The sequence below is a fragment of the Hemiscyllium ocellatum genome, chromosome 15, assembly GCF_020745735.1.
Source record: "Hemiscyllium ocellatum isolate sHemOce1 chromosome 15, sHemOce1.pat.X.cur, whole genome shotgun sequence".
NCBI lineage: Eukaryota > Metazoa > Chordata > Chondrichthyes > Orectolobiformes > Hemiscylliidae > Hemiscyllium > Hemiscyllium ocellatum.
Window position 1 is genome coordinate 64215139 of NC_083415.1, and position 17380 is coordinate 64232518.

Consider the following 17380-nt stretch of genomic DNA (forward strand, 5'->3'; position numbering starts at 1 on the left):
AATCGGCAATGGATTCACGGTCACTATTAGACTCTTAATTCCAGGTTTTTAAAAAAAAATTGAAAGTCAAATCCCATAGTAGGATTTGAACCCATGCCCCCTGAACATTATCTGGGTCTCTAGGTAAACAGCCCAGCAATAATATCACTAAGCCATCACCACCTGTACAAAGTTAGGAGAGTGAGCTACACAGCAGGGGAGTGAGACGGGTGAGGCTGGGGAAGGCTGAAGGTAAAAATTTCATTCATATTCCTGCTTTCACTTGTACCTTCCTCCTGGGCAGTTTCAGTGGGTGTAAGACAAGATAATGGCCAGACTTAAAGGAATATCTGCACCATCATACATGCTCAGTCAAGGCTCCAGTATAAAGGCAGCACCATTGAGATGCACAGGGAGCTGTTGGATACCTGCAGGCAGAGTTGGGGAGGGGTGCGGATACACCAGGCTGCTGGGTTTCTACTGTGCCAACTGGGAACAGTGGGTGGCCAGGAGCAGCCCACCAGCCCTTGCTTTCTATCTCAGCTCCAATCTGCTGGGATTCACGATAGGGAGGGAACATTGGAGCTGGAAGAGAGAGATTCATCCTCACACACTGTAGCCATCATAGTCTGTGACCCCAGCATTGCCATTCCATTCAGGGAAGCCTGCCCTCTCACTCCCAACCAGATTGTTAGCCCAGCCTCATGCCAGCTCTCTCACCCGAGTCTGAGTCTCACTGGTTCATGCCCCAATCCAGGAGCAAGTGCTAGTTATTGAAGGGATGGGATTCTCCTTGGTACAGGATCCAGACAAACAGTCCCATTACAGACCAACAAGGGCTGCACTTTCAGAGTCCCTGCCCTACACATATGAGAGTAAACCAACTCCCACCTCCATGCTATCAGGTAGGTATAAAAGACCATACAGATATGACCTCAAACTAAAGCAGGACAGTTGTCCATAGGGCTAATCTTTATCTTCAACTAAAATCACTGAGGACATTAATGACACGGTTATTTGTGGGATCTTTCTGACTGTAATCTGACTGTGATGTTTTCTATATTCCCATAGCGACTGCAGTTCATGATCATTGGTGAGTCAGGAAGGCTGCTGCTTACCTGGAAGCCTCTCCGACCCCGGATTCCACGTCCCCCAGGAGGTCCCATCTCCCCCTGTATAAATCAGAACAAAAACAGACAGAAATCAGGCCACAGCATCAATAGGGAAAAGAACGAGAGATACAGGAATACACACACTTATACACACAGGCACATTAACAGGAGTCCACACAGCTGCTAGCACAGGCACACACATGAACATGATCACTCACGCACGAACACTCACATATGAACAGTCACACATTTGAACACACATAATCACTCACACATGAATAGTCACACATATGAACACTCACACATGAATACACGCATGTAAACACTCACAGGTCCATTGAGAATGTATCCAGCAAGCAAACAGTGCTGCTTGCTGAGTGCACATTGACCTGCAGTGTACCTCAGGTTACAGCACTGTCCACATCTGAAAAGTGCCTAACTGGGTGTGAAGGCCTTTGGGATGGTTCATGGTTATGAAAGGTGATTTTTAAACTCCCAGGTACACATGCAAATACAGACACGAGTACACTTGTGAAGGAAATATAGACCCAAAAGGGAAAGGGCTTTAACCTCACTTGTACACAGGTGATATCACAACAAACACACTGCCTTCTGACTTTATACCCCCCTCCCCCACCCCCATACCCTGGGCTCATCACATTCTGCATCGGCCATCACCTGCTCCTGGAGCCAACAGGGAGGAACTGAAACAGCAGTCCTTAGGACAGAGATGATGAAAATTTTTTCTCTCCGAGATACGAGAGCCTTTGGAATCGCATTCCACAAGGAGTGGTGGAAACAGGCTCCTTGAAGATTGTTAATGCAGACGCAGCTAGCTTCTTGGTAAGCAGGGAGGAGTGAGGATGTGTTCAGGTATTGGTGCCAATATGGAGTCACCAGATCAGCCATGGTCATATTGAATTGAGTGCTTCGAATTTGAATGAATGCTTGTCATTGGAACAGTAATATATTTCCAAGTCAGGATGGTGAGTGGCTTGGAGGGGAACTTGAAGGGTATATACCTGCTGTCCTTGCCCTTCAGGATAGTACAAGTTGTGTTTTGTCCGTGCTGGCCGAGGAGCCTCAGTGAGTTGCTGGTTTTCCAGTTGTGGCCTCTTATCGCATTTAGATTGAAAAATGTCATCTCCCTTTGTGATGCTGTGAGGTTTATTGAGAATGTAATTTTTCATCAATTATAATCATGTGATTATGAATCTAGAGGAGATGATTACCTAGTGGTGTTATTTTTCAACTATCAATCCAGAGACACCCTGGGATCTTGAATTCGAATCTCATCATGGCCAACTGGATTCAATAAAAATCTGGAATTAAGAGTTTAATGATGGCCACATAACTGTTAGCAAACCCCATCTCATTCACTAATGGAAGGAAACTGCCGTCTTTACCTGGTCTGGTTTACACGTGACACTGGGCCCACAGCAGGTTGACCCTCAGAGCAATCGGAGATGGGCAATAACTGCTGGACCAGCGTCCAAATCCCGTGAATGACTGAAAAACAGCCAATATGAAGGGAAAAGAGGAACACATCATTGGATGTGCAGGAGCGAGTCCAATTGGGAAACTTGCACTCGGTATAACTAAACCTGTAAACTATACTCGCAGCAGAGTGACTGTGGGATGGTGCCATCTCCTTTAGCTTCACCATGCTCTGAGTACTCAGATATCACCCAATCCTGGCCTTTGGTGCATCATTGGCTTTAATCCCTCCATCATGGGCCGCTATACCTTCAGCTGCTGTGGCCCTGAGCACTCAGCACCACTGTCCTTCACGATGTTCCTTAAAACCTATCTCTTTGACTAAACCTTAGGTCCCCTGTTCTGTTATGACTCCCTATGGCCTGATGTTGAATTTTGTCTGATTCTGCCCACGGGGGGCATTGTGGGGACAGCATACTGGATGGAATGTGCCACACACAGGCAAAGGTCCCTGTTCTTCAGAATGGGCCTCTCAGAGTGTTCAGGAACCGCCTTTGGGTCACTGCTGATACTGCAAGGAATTTCCAGTTGCTTCACCTTGCACGACATAATCCTCCGTTCCAGCAAAATGCCGGATCCTGAATGGGGGTCTGTTTCAGTCAGTTCTCACAGAGACTCTTGTATTCCAGTGAAAAACCAACCCCCACAGTGGAGCTGCCCAAATGTCAGTCCCTGGATATTCCAGGGAGCCACTGAGTCTTGTGTATACAAGGTGGACAATGAGTCTTTGAGAATACGAGTGAGAGAGGGAACTAAACAGAGGAGTTCACCATTCTAACATCCTGCATTCATGAAAAACCAGCAGTCAAATGCATTTCAGGCAGAAATGGTAGTTTCTTTAAGGAAGCTGTTCACTATAATAGCATAAACTGACATGACAGTCCAAACGTTTATCACATTAACCAGGGCTCAGAGGGAGTCAGGGAGAGATGTAAGGAGAGGTGGAAGGGGAGATTTTTAATTTAGAACTCGCTGCCTTTAATTGAAGCAGATTCAATTGTAACTATTAAAGGAGAATTCTGTGTCTAATGGTTCTGCTCCACCTGATGAAGGAGCAGCGCTCCGAAAGCTAGTGCTTCAAGAGAAACTTGTTGGACCATAACCTGGTGTTGTGTGATTTTTAACTTTGCCCTTCTCTGTTTAATTTATGGGCGAGAAAGAAGGAGTGAGAAAGAAGGTACAAAAAGCTGAGAAGCTAAAGAGGTCAGGGGAGAGAGTTAGGGAAAAAGAACAACAAGGGGATGGGGAAAGACAGACAGACATTCGGGACGAAAAGAAATACATTTTGGAAAGTGTTCGGAGATGACAGTAAGTGGGTGAAGTCGAGTGGAGAAACTGAAGCAACAGAGCAGGGTACAGCAAATGGGGAAGAGAGAGACAGATTGAGAAAGGGAGAAATGGAGTAAGGAGTTGGGAGGAGGAGGGATAGCAAGAGAGAGAAAGAGGGAAAGAGAATGAAATAGGATAAGATTGAGACGGTGGGGGGAGACTGAGAGTGTGTGAGAGATGGAAAGGAGAGCTAGGAGTGAGAATGGAAATAGCAGCAGAGGATGAATAAACGAGGAGAGCAGAATAGTTTGAGGGAGTGCTTTGTCAGAACGAGGCAGAGAGAGAGAATAGAGCATGAAACACATCAAAGAATGAGAGAGAGAAAACATAAAGCAGAACAAAAGAGAAAAGGAGGAGCAGAATGTGAAGAGGCCATAAGGTCGAAAGGTAGCAATGATCAGAGAAAGCAAAGGGAAATGGTGTAAAGGTGAGAGCTTGAGGATAAGAAAGACAGTGACAGAGAGAGAGAGAGAGAGAGAGAGAGAGGGGTTAGATAGGAGAAAAGGAGAGAGCAGAGACAAGGAGAAGAAGTGGAAGAGGAGATTCAGGCATTCCTCATCAAACTCAAAAAATCATTTGATTGCATTCAGAGCTGGTGCCAGGACAGTAAATACAGTGACGTGGTCATATTGACTATTGGTAGGTCCATGCTGACCCCCCTGGTCTGGTGTGAAATGGTTCCTGCCTCAGGGCCATCTTTTATTAACATTGCTCCACCATTTCTCATTTCTAACAACGACTGCAGTTTGAAAGTGTTTACTTGACTGTGAGATGTTAGGACAGTGTCGCATTGTGATAGCAGAGCAGAGATACCTGGGTAATCATCCAGAGAATGAAGATAAATTTCAACAAGGCAGCTGGGAAAATTAAATGATCATGGTGACCGCCTAGGTTCGTGTAAAAACCCATGTTTGTACAAGCATCATTTGGTGATGGAAACCTGACCCTGTCTGGCCCTACATGTAACTCCAGAACCACAGTAATGTGGCTAGCATTTAATGACCAATCAGTTGGATTTGACGGATAATTAGGGATGGGGAATAAATGCTGAGGTTTCCAGAAATATCCACATCCTGTGAATGAACAAAGCATTTCTCCCGAGACGCTCGGGGTTCAAGAGGTGAGTTACTGTGTGTTACACGCTGTCTGTATCTGAGACTCTGAGTTCCCTGGTTGGGGCTGTTAATCTGGTCCAGTGAGGGAGCCCTGGCTGACAGATATAAACAGGAGTGTCAGAGGTTCTGTACACTCTGAGAGCTGGCTCTGAAGGAGCTGGATCAGGATCAAGGACTCTCCATGGTGACTTGGTAACGGGACACCAGCCTTTGTGGAATTCTTTCACAGACAGACACATGGACATCGGCACATACACCCACTTCGTCACAGACAGACATTGATGCAAACATGTGCGAACACAGACACAGAGACACACACTGATTTATAGTGATTGGCTATACTTGATTCTGTCGTTGCCACTCACACCTCCTTTAGATCTATCTTTGGCTGCTTCCCCTACTGCACTCCCATCTCTTTTGGCCTTACCTTTATTTATTCAATCTTTCCTGCACTGCACCCTCTCCCAGATCACCCTTTTTATTCCCTACATCCTTCTTTACTTTCCCTGCCTCTGTATTTGTTGGAAACTTGCTCTATCTCTCATTTTTTAGCTTAACCTGGAGACATAGGAGCAGAAGTAGGCCATTCAGCCCATCGACCCTGCCCTGCTATTCAAAGAGGTCATGGCCGATCTGATAACCCTCAACTCCATTTTCATGCCTTTTCCCCATAACTTGGTCATTCCATTTCTGATTGAAAATCTGTCTATCTCAGCCTGGAATGTATTCAGACAAAAAGTCCATTGTCCTGAAGTATTAAGTCGGTTTCTCTTGGCACACTGCTTGAGTTGCGGCCTTTTCTGTTTGAACGTCAGATTGCTAGCTTTGGTGGGATTTTGTGTTTGTCCCTCTAACGCTTCAGTGGGATGGGAAGCCCAGTAGCTGCTCCAGCTCCATCGCATTGGGAAATGCCAGAGATACAGAGACAGGAGGCTAAGAGCTATTGGTACTTTGAAACACTGATGCTCTGGGCTCATCCATTACAACAACTGGTCCAGTTCTATCTGTGAAGAAATCCTCAGGAAACCTGGGGCATAATTGGAGGTAGATAATAAGTGCACAGAGGTTCCAAGATCTGTTCTGATTCTAACACCACCTTCAGAAAGTAGGGCAGAAATGCAGCTTCAAGATCAATTGGGCAATTAACATTCAAGCAATGAGCTACTACTAGTCACAGGACAGACACCAAGATGGATAGAGGTCTCTTGTAACCTTGAGACTTTCTCTTTACATTCACTTACATCAACTCCTCTTGGTCCACGTTCTCCCATCATTCCTGAGTCTCCCAAAGGTCCCTTTGAAATGAAAATCAATTAAACCATTAAAGCAAAGATTGTGTTGTAGTTACTAGTGAATCAGTACAGGTAAACGTAGCATTGGATCAGTACAGAAAAAACTGACAGTCAATCAGAACAGTGAATCAGTACAGGTAAACCTGACAGTCAATCTGTACAGATGGACCCAGCTGTGATGCAGTACTGTTAAACGCAGTAATAAATCAGTCACACTGAAGGCACCATTATCTCACTCTCCTGTTACATGGAGATAATTGTCAGTGCACTTCAGACAAGGACAGCGTGTCCATGGTAACATCAGTCAGTGTGGGAATTGAACCCACACACTACTATCACTCTGTGTTTGTAAAGCAGCCATCCAGCCAAGCAAACTAAACAACCCCTGGTAAGTCAACGTGTGTAAACCTACACATGCAAAGCAAACTCTGAATCAGCCCAGGTAAACCTGACTGTGATTAGTCTCAGTAAGCCAGGGAATAACACAGGAAAGGCAACCTGGACAGTGACTCAGTCCAGGTAAATTGGGTAGTCACTTAGTACCGGCGTACCCAGAGTATCCCAGCCAGTTGGGCAATGTTTGTAACATTGACTGTCAGCTGTGTGTACTATAGGAGGATCTTCAACACTGGAGTTCTGAGTGCTGTAAAGCAATCATTCGCCAGGGAACTGCAAGTTTTGAGAGACTTACCGCACTCCCAGGAGGTCCTTGGGGTCCTGGGCCACCCATTGGACCTTGACTTCCCTGCAAGTAAAGAAAACAACATCACCGTATGGAGTAACGCTAGAGGAGAGACAGGATTCCATTGGAAACATTCCTACTCATTCCCCTCCGATACAGGATTTCCTCACACCATCCAAACATCAGGAGAGGAATGACCTGATAGTGATCTTTATTGCGATGAGGGGGGTCATTAAAGTAGAGACAGAGAAACTGTCTCCAGCTGCAAGAGAAAATTGGACGTAAGTATTGAATTGAAGTTAATAAATCCAATAGGGACTTCATAGGAATCTAGTTTACCAATGAGACGATTACGATGGCAATATTGAGGGCATCATAAACAGAGTGTTAAAACTGGGGACTTAGTAAGACTGCCAGTACTGCACTGAAGGTAAGACTTGGAGATGCTGGTGTTGGACTGGGGTGGACAAAGTTAAAAATCACACAACACCAGGTTATAGTCCATCAGGTTTAATTGGAAGCACTAGCTTTCGGAGCACTGCTCACAACCACCTGACGAAGGATCAGCGCTCCGAAAGCTAGTGCTTCCAAATAAACCTGTTGGACTATAACCTGGTGTTGTGTGACTTTTAACCTTTAACACTGAAGGTAAACATTGCCAGTGGTTCTTATACCTGAGGAGGTCTTCCATGAATCTTATCAGATTGCATAAAGGATTGGCAATCCAGTTTAGGGAATCTCTTCATCAGTACGGGTGTCTAAATTACTGGATTGTGTGAGATCTCTCACATAGACAGACAATTGTTCCTAACCACTACAAAAGAAAAGAAAATGCAGATTCCATTGGAAATGTGAATTATATAGGAGAATTCTGGAATGTGTCAGTGAGGAGGTAGTGGTGTGATGGTAACATCACTGGGATTGCACTCCAGAACTCCCCGACTCATGTTCTGAGGTCATCATGGCAGATGGTGGAATTTAAATTTAACAAAAATTCAGTTCCTGTAAAACTTCATCTGATTGATTCTTGCCTTTTTCAGAAGGAAAGCTGCTGTTGTTCCCTGGTCTGGTCGACATGCGAACACAGACCTACAGTAATGGCATTTACTCCTAACTGCCCTTTGAAATGGCATGCTAAGGTTAATTAGAAATGGGCAATAAATGTTGGCCCAACTGGGAATGCGCACGAACAAACAAAACTCAGTGTGGAGGTGTCAGTGTTGGACTGGGGTGGACAAAGTCGAAGTCACTTCACCTGATGAAGGAGCAGCGCTCCGAAAGCTGTGATTTCAAATAAACCTGTTGGGTTATAACCTGGTGTTGAGTGACATCAAACAAATAAAACATGGCCAGGCAGGAGAGAATAGAGTTACTCAGCCAGGTTGATTAACCCAAAGCATTATCTCCTATTCTTTCCATGCAGCTTTCCATACCAAGGATATACAAATCGTTATTGAAGTATTCTAGTTAGGGAGGAAAATAAAACCGTTTCTTTTGAAGGCAGTCAGCATTTGTTAAGTATTTCAAGTGGAATTCTATCCAAAGGATCTGCAGTACATGGTATATCTAAATAATGTGCAGCCTGGGAACAATGGAAGAAGAGGGTTTGGTCTAACTTTGTCAGCTTGAAACTGATGAAAGATAGACAGTAAATCTCTTAAAATATGTTGTTGACACTAATAATGAAGTGATTGTTTTACAAAAAGAAACGCAAGCACAAAAAAAAATGTTAGAGATGTGAGCAGGATGTCTTATACTGCGTTACTTTCTCCAGAATCTGGAATCTTGGTTGTAACAGATAAACTTTACATTTTATTTAACGAGAGAGAATGGCATTTGTTACATCTATATAAATTGTATTTAATTGGCGTTAGCTAGGATTCACATCTACTCCTATAATTAGGAACCTAGGGATATCCATTTGAAAGTTATATTTCTGCAAATAATGTGTACAAATATCCATAAATATTGGCAAAAAGGAAAAGTATAACAAACATAAAAGGATGACTAAACAGATAGTAATAACCTACAAAAAGCAATATGAAGAAATGCAGGAAGACAATATCTAAAACTATGCAATATTTTAAAAGTTCATACAAAAACTGAATTATCAGATCATTTAAATTGTCAAATTCTGGATCAAAATAATTACATTCTATGTTTGATTTTCAAACAATAGTTCCTGCCAGCTGATAACAGTGTTGTTGTCAATGAAAATAAGGAAATAACAGACACGTTGAATCATAACAACTGAAAGAACTGCAGATGTTGGAAATCAGCAATGTTATGAAGGTGTAGAAGTGTACTGTACCTTTAAGAGAATTAAGGACTTGGAGAGGCACACAGAGTGCTGGAAAATTTACAATGTAATATTGCTAGAGTAGCTGGTTGCCTAGATACAAAATCAAATTCGAGTGCGGCCAATCAGTTTAAATTATACTTCCCAAAAAAAACCAAACTCCAATCCAGTTTGAGTTTAGTATATTGAAAATATTAAAAGCCAATGACACAATCCAATGCTCTGGGGTTTAAGAACGGGAAAACCTGAACAGTTGAGGGAGAATTACCAAGCCACCAGCATCTACAGACTGCCGGAGAATAGCTCTCTTAAAGGTACCTTTATCGATCAGTTACCTGTGAAACAGAAATCCCTAAGAAGGAGAAAAGAAGACTGAGGAAGATAGCAAGAGAAGATTCAACAGTTGGCTGGTTTTGAAATTTGAATTTTGGTAAATCTTAATTGGGGGTTTTATCAGACTAGTATTGTCGAGGTGAAAAATGTGTTGCTGGAAAAGTGCAGCAGGTCAGGCCGCATCCAAGGAGCAGGAGAATCAATGTTTCGGGCATAAGCCTTTCTCCTAGTATTGTAGAGGGGAAGGTAAAAGATAGTTTAGAGAAAAGAGTTGTAAATAGTTGTTCATTAATTATTCTTTATTAAAAAATAAAGTTGTTAATTTTTATAGTGACTTTTGGGAATAGTTCCTTGCCTCTAGAATTTACAACATGGGTTAAATCTCTTTTCTGGGTTTCTGGTTTAAATTAACAGGGGATGGGAGGGTTTAATCCCGTGTTATAACAGAAATAAAAACAGAAATTGCTAGAAAAGCTCAGCAGGTCTGGCAGCATCCGGCGAGAGAAATCAGAGTTAACGTTTCAGGTCGAGTGACCCGAGGAAGAGTCTTCAGGAAGGTTCTGAGGAAGGGTCACCAGACCCGAGATGTTAGCTCTGATTTCTCTCCACAGATGCTACTGAGCTTTTCCAGCTATTTCTGTTGTCACAAAATTACTCAAATATATAATTAGGGTCAGGGTGACTGAACATACATCATAGAGTCAAAGAATTGTACAGCATGGAAACAGACCCTTTGGTCCAACTCATCCACGCTGATCAGATATCCTAAATTACTCTGGTCCCATTTGCCAGAATTTGGCCCTTAGCTTGATATCTTTAAATTTTTCAGCTGATTGGACAAAGCATTTTTATAAAATGTGTCCATGGATGATAGGCAACTCCAATCAGGCCAAAATGCCATGGATTCGTAAAGGGGTTAAGAGATGTCTGGTGATTGAGATACTTGCCTGAAGTAGGAAACAGGGGATTAGCTTTGGAGATAATTTGCCTGGACTTCCTGAAGGCGTTTGATAAAGTCTTTCTTAAGAGACACTTGACTGAAGTTGAAGCTATTGAACTAAAGGCAAATAATTGATACAGTTAAGAAACTATCTCTGGCAGCTGAGCCAGAATATGGACACTGCATAGATAGTCTCAGTGGCAGGATATGACGAACAGTGTCTCGCAAGGCTATACTATGGGGCCGTGGCTCAGTGGTTAGTGGTCATATATGGCACGGTGACTCAGTGGTTAGCACTGCTGCCTCACAGCGCCAGGGATCTGGGTTCAATTCCAGTCTCAGATGACTGTCTGTGTGAAGTTTCCACATTCTCCCCAGGTCTGCGTGGGTTTCCTCCGGGTGCTCTGGATTCCTCCCACAGTCACAAAGATGTGCAGGTCAGGTGGATTGGCCATCCTAAATTGTCCATAGTGTCCACGGATGTGCAGGCTAGGCGGCAAATACAGAGTTACAGGGGTAGGGTGGGTTTGGGTGGGATGTTCTTCTGAGGGTCATTGTGGACGTGATGGGCTGAATGACCTGCTTCCACACTGCAGAGATTCTATGATAATGGAATAAGACAACCACGTACTCAAATACAGCGACAACACAAAGGTAGGTGATACTATTAAGCAGTGAGGATGAAAGATAGAATATGGAGATATTGATAGCTTCTTAATGGTGAAAAGGTAAAAACTGTGAATATCTAAAGATATTCAAGGTTCAAGGACACAGAGTGTTAAAAGGACAGCAAGTATGGGAAAAAAGCCTCATGGAATATTGGTCTTTATATCCAGAGGAGATGCAGTCTATTTGGAAATTGGGCAGTTTTTATCAAGTGGCCAAGTCATAAGTCTCAATGTCAATACCAGCATTTAATCCAATCTATTTTGTTATACATAATGCTTATCGCCAACAGCCTGTGTAGTGTGTATTACATGCTTTGTTGATGGATGGATGATTGTTCAACAGGCTGGTTGGTGATAGGTAGCGTATTGACTGCACTGTATGGGATGAGTGTAACAGCTCTGGGACTGCTTACCAGTTCACCACTGGCTCCTTTAGGTCCTGGCTTTCCAGGTAATCCCTAAAGTAGATGATGAGAGAAAAGTAGGTCATTAAAATGAACATAACCTCAACAAACGAACTCACTGAAAAAGAAAAGGCTATGCAGACTGTGAAAGATTAATAGATAGTGATCTAGGCCCAACCATCTTCAGCTGCTTCATCAATGACTTTCCCTCTGTCATAAGATCAGAAATGGGAATGTTCACTGATGATTGCACAATGTTCAGCACCATTCCTGACTCCTCAAGCAGTCCATGTTCAAGTGCAACAAGATCTAGACAATATCCAGGCCTGGACTGACAAGTGGGAAGTAACATTCATGCCACACAAGTACCAGGCCAAGTCAGGAGAGTGAGGGGCTCGGAGGGGAACTTGCAGGGGTTGATGTTCCCATGTATCTGCTGCCCTTGTACTTCTAGGTGGAAGTGTATGTGGGTTTGGAATTTGGCAAATTTCTGCAGTGCATCTTGTAGATGGTACACACTGCTGCTACTGAGTGTCAGTGGGGGAGGGAGTGGATGCTTGTGGATGTGGTGCCAATCAAGCGGCTGCTTTGTCCTGGGTGGTGTCAAGCTTCTTCAGTGTTGTTGAAGCTGCCCCCATCCAGGGGAGTGGGGACTATTCCATCACACTCCTGACTTGTGCCTTGTAGACAGGCTTTGGCAGTCAGTTAGGCCCAATGGCTTGTTTCTGAGTTTTATGATGTTACCCAATTTGGAGTTGGATTGTGAAAGAGGATATTGCCTCCTCTCTCCCTTCGATTAGCTGTGGATTGAGTATTGAGCAAAATTGATTCAACTCAAAAACACACCACACCAACTAAATGTCAGAGTTACTCAAATTGAACAAATTCAAATGATTAACCATCCAGTCATAAATCAGATACCCCACATCAATAAAGAACAATGGGATCTACAAACAACCATCTGGAAACCAGCTAAATAATTAAAGGGGTGTGCACAGTATAACACAGACCTTGCCTCTACCTCTTTCCAATAACCAATCACCTCTCTGCAGACATACAGAGAGATCTTTGGCAGGATGGCAATGATTTGGATTCCTGATTCGGGATTCTTCTGCAGGCCTGTATGACCAGATTGGGGAGGAAGAACGAGGCTTAGTTTCCTCTCTGCATCACTGCTTGTGCTGAGAATTGTGTGTCTTCAAACAGTTAGTGCTCTGCTGGGATTTTCTCCAATGTGCAGCTCACAGCAAAGGGATGGTCAGTATATTATCCACTGAACTATGCCAGCAAGGAGTCAGACCGTCAGGGAAAAGGCAGGAGGGAGATATTTACACAGGGAAAATGTTTTAGAGAGTGATGCACTGTGGGATGTAGTTTTAAACCTCTTCAAACCCACTCTCAGTTAACATCCTTTCCTCTGTTAGTGATTCACCAAGACTCCTACAATAGTACCTTCCGAACTCATGACCTTTAGAAGGATAAGGGCAGCAGATACAGGGGAACATCACCCCCTGCAAATTCCCCTCCAAGCCACTCTCCAGCCTGACTTGGAAATATATCACCGTTCCTTCAGTGTCTCTGGATCAGAATCTTGGAATTCCCTCGCTAAGGGACAGTGTGGGGGTGCCTACAGCAGTTTGAGGGATGTCACTGAGCAGTGAATTGCCCACATTACTAACATTTCTTGAACCAATTTTTTAAAAAATGCACATCAGCAGTGACCCTGTTGAGGAGCAAGATACTCACTGGCTGTCCCACTGGACCTTTCTCTCCAGGAGCCCCATTATGTCCAGGCTCGCCCTGTAATACAAGAAAACTATTTCACCAAGGCAAAGAGACACAGCTCTGTGAACCGACACTCCTGTTTCTTGTTGCCATTTTGAATTACTTGGTTGTCTTTAATCCACCTTTAACAACGAGAATATTAATTTTTGAAGGCCAAAAATTGTCCAGTCACCTTTTCACCATTGATTCCTGGATTTCCGTCTCGTCCATCCCGACCTGGAATTCCCTGAAATATTACAACAATTTGTTAATACTTTCAGGATCAACTCAACTCACGATCACATCTGCTTTTAAGTGACTGAATAGTTTAGGAGTAAATGTCATGCACAGCATTACCATCAGTCACTTTGGAAGGGGGTTTTCAACAGGAGACTAATTAAAACATTCAGCCCATTAACTGTACTTGTGATTCGATTTAGAACACCGAAAAGTGCAGTGAGATTCCGTAGCGGAGGGGAGCTGGGCTTTGTATGTCAATTACAAGAGGGACTGAACCAATGCATATTCTCTTCATGGGCCACACCATTTTTTTTATCAGAGCATGAAAGCGAACCATCATATGGTGTAGCCTGTCCATGGCAAGCACACATCCCATTCTGACTTAGTCCCATTTGCCAGCATTTGACCCATGTCTCTCTGAACCCTTCCTATTCACATACCCATCCAGATGCCTTTTAAATGTCATAATTGTTATCCACCTCCACCACTTCCTCTGGCAGCTTGTTCCATACATGCACCATCCCTCTGTGTGAAAAAGTTGATCCTGAGGTCCCCTTTTAAATCTTTCCCTCTCACCTTAAACCTGTGTCCTCTAGTTTGGGACTCCCCTACTCTGAGGACAAGACCTTGTCTATTCACCCTATCCTTGCCCCTCACAATTTTATAACCTTCCATAACGTCACCCCTCAGTCTCCTATGCTCCAGGGAAAACAGTCCCAGTCTATCCCTAGAACTCAAACCCTCTAGTCCCAGTAACATCCTTGTAAATCTTTTCCAAACCCTCTCCAGTTTAATAATATCATTCCTATAGAAACATGACCAGAATAGAATGCAGTATTCTAAAAGTGGCCTAACCAATGTCCTGTACAGCCGCAACATGACCTCCTAACTCCTGTACTCAATACTCTGACCAATAAAGGCAAGCATACCAAATGCCTTCTTCACTATCCTGTCTACCTGCGGCTCCACTTTCAAGGAACTATCCACCTGCACTCCACGTTCTCTTCATTCAGCAACACTCTCCAGGACCTTACCATTAAGTGGATAACTCATGCCCTGATTTGCCTTTCCAAAATGCAGCACCTCACATTGATCTCAATTAAACTCTGTCCACCATTCCTCATCTGATTGTTCCATCGTTGTATCCTGAGATAACCTCCTTTGCTGTCCACTACACCACCAATTTTGGTGCCATCTGCAAACTCACTTACTACTCCTCCTATATTCACATCCAAACCATTTATATATGACGAAAAACCCAGCACCGATCCTTGTGGTCACAAGCCTCCAGTCTGAAAAACAATCCTCCCTCACCACCTTCTGTCTCCTAGTTTGGAGCCAATTTTGTATCTACTTGGTAAGCTCTCCCTGGATTCTATGTGATCTAACCTTATTGACCAGTGTACCGTATGGACCCTGTTGAACGCCTTGCTGAAGTCCATATAGACAACATCCACTGCTCTGCCTTCATCAATCTTCTTTTTCACTTTTCAAAAAACTCTATCAATCATTTCTGTTGGCAGAAGTTTTCTAATATTTTGCACTATTAGCATTTTCACAAAATATTTTCATCACCAGTGAAAGAGACAGGGTCTGAGGAGAGGATTTTCATACAAACACCTCCCAGCAGAAAGAGTGAATCACTTTCTGTAGAGGGTGATGTGGAGGGTGCTATGGAATTCAGGCTCAGGCTCAATCGTAGGTGTCCTTGCATCCCCCCACCCAGCCCAGAGCCCCACATACCCAGTCTCCAGCCTTTCCTAGTCACCCATACACCCTCCCACATGTCCCAATTACACATGGGCTCAAAATCTATCCCTGCAAATTCAAAATGGAACATCAGGTTGCTTTTATTATCCTTGAAGAATGGAATCTTGCAGTACAAGAGGAACAAAATCAAGCAGTGTTAAACGTCCAGGAGATGTACTGCGATGAGATACTTACCAGTTCACCCTTGTGTCCTGCGATTCCAGGCAGACCTCTGGGACCAATCTTGCCCTGGAAGGAGAGCAGAGAGTTCATATTCAACCCTTCAGCAATATTTGGGTCAGGATTACAACACAGACGTGATTAATAAACAAACAGCAAAGAGGCCAGATCTGTAGGAACATGATGACAGCAGGATCCCATGCTGCAGTTACACAGTCTTGTGAGTGGGTAGCGTTTGAAGGTCTGGGTTTGACACCAAGGCTCAATGGAAGGAGTTGAACAGGTTGATTATGAAGCTGCCATTGCTTCCAATACAGCAGGCAGTGCAAGGAGAATCTGCTGGTCAGCCAGAGCTGTGTAATTGTTAGTATAGTGCTATTATCGTTAGACTATTAAATGAGAGACCCAGGTAATGTTCTGGCAACCTGAGTTCAAGTCCCACCATGGTAGGTGGTGAAGTTGAATCTAATATAAATCTGGAATTAAGAGTTTAATGATGACCCTGAGTCCATTGTTGATTGCTACCTGGTTCATTCATGCCCTTTAGGGAAGGAAACTGCCATCCTTACCCGGTCTAGCCTACATATGACCCCAGACCCACAGCAATGTAGCTAATTCCTCACTGGCCCTCTGGGTAATTAGGGATGGGCAGTAGATGTTACCCTGGCCTGTGACTCCCACATCCCATCAGCAAACATTAAAATAAAGTTGCAGCATTGCAGCCTCCCCAAGTTAACGGACTCTGCATGTTTGTTCTTCCCATGAGCAAACACCAGCTCATTTCCATGGCTCAGCACACGCACACACACATGCACACGCACACGCATTGCTATGTTTATATTGTAGAATGATGCCAGAATCCTTGATTCAAGCTGCACATGCGTACACCACTCAGGAATACCTCCCCTCCCTCGCTCTCCTACTCTCCTGCTTTCTCGGGAATGTCATTAGTCGATGCCTCATTCCTGGTCTAACTCTTCATTTGTTGGTGTTCATTTGTTGGTGTTTTTAAGCTCCTCAATATTCATGAGGAATAATTATGTCATTGAATGACATAGTACAGGAGCTGACTGTTCAACCCATCGCACTTGTGCTAGCTCCCTGAAAGGAGTTATCCATTTCCTTCCACTCCCACCTACTCACTCCCCCACTTTTCCAGGCAGATTTTCCCGGATGTGAAACTTTTGAGGCCATTTATGGGTCTCCCAGGATGTTGTTTGATCAGCCTCGGCTCTCTCCAACAATGAGTCTCTGTGTGATTTGAACAACAATGACAGAACTGTTGCCTTGATTAGACAGCAACAGCTCATTCCAGAACACACAGCTGTCCAAGTGACTCACTTCCCAAAACTAATACCACTCAACAAGGGCAAAGATCGGTCTATTTTTCTTCACACCCTCCACCCTATACCCTGTAATTATATCTCACCTGTAACATTCTCCTCCTTCTTTAAGGTTGTTCTCTGCACCTGGAGTTGTGTGTATGTCAGCCACAGGCAGCTGCCTGTTATGTTCTCACAGAGTCTGAGAGTTTGTGGCTTTAGAACCGACTCCAAAGCACAAAGCTCAAGGTTAACAGTGCAGTTCTCACTGAGGGAGTGCTGCTCTCTTGCTGGTACTGTCCTTCAGTCAAGATGTTGAACTGATGTTCAACCTGCTCCACTCAGAGTGGGGGGAGGGGGATGTAAACAATCCCAAGGCACCATTTTAAAGAATAACAGTGAAGCTAGCCTGGGGCACAGATTATCCTTAATTGTCAGTTGTCTTCTGATTTGAAATCTACTCTGGACCATGAGT

At 43.9% G+C, this 17380-nt stretch overlaps 1 protein-coding gene across 2 annotated transcripts in view; it reads right to left on the minus strand.

Moving 5' to 3' along the window:
• col9a3 (collagen, type IX, alpha 3) overlaps nucleotides 1–17380 on the minus strand; it is a 278496-nt gene that overhangs the window by 53537 nt on the left and 207579 nt on the right. For both annotated transcript variants that reach the window (XM_060836555.1, XM_060836554.1), the window contains 7 exons: nucleotides 15599–15652; nucleotides 13608–13661; nucleotides 13397–13450; nucleotides 11660–11704; nucleotides 7016–7069; nucleotides 6274–6327; nucleotides 1098–1151 (listed from right to left, as the gene is read on the minus strand). In XM_060836555.1, coding sequence (XP_060692538.1) covers nucleotides 1098–1151; nucleotides 6274–6327; nucleotides 7016–7069; nucleotides 11660–11704; nucleotides 13397–13450; nucleotides 13608–13661; nucleotides 15599–15652 — 369 coding nt within the window. The remainder of the gene's footprint in view (nucleotides 1–1097; nucleotides 1152–6273; nucleotides 6328–7015; nucleotides 7070–11659; nucleotides 11705–13396; nucleotides 13451–13607; nucleotides 13662–15598; nucleotides 15653–17380) is intronic.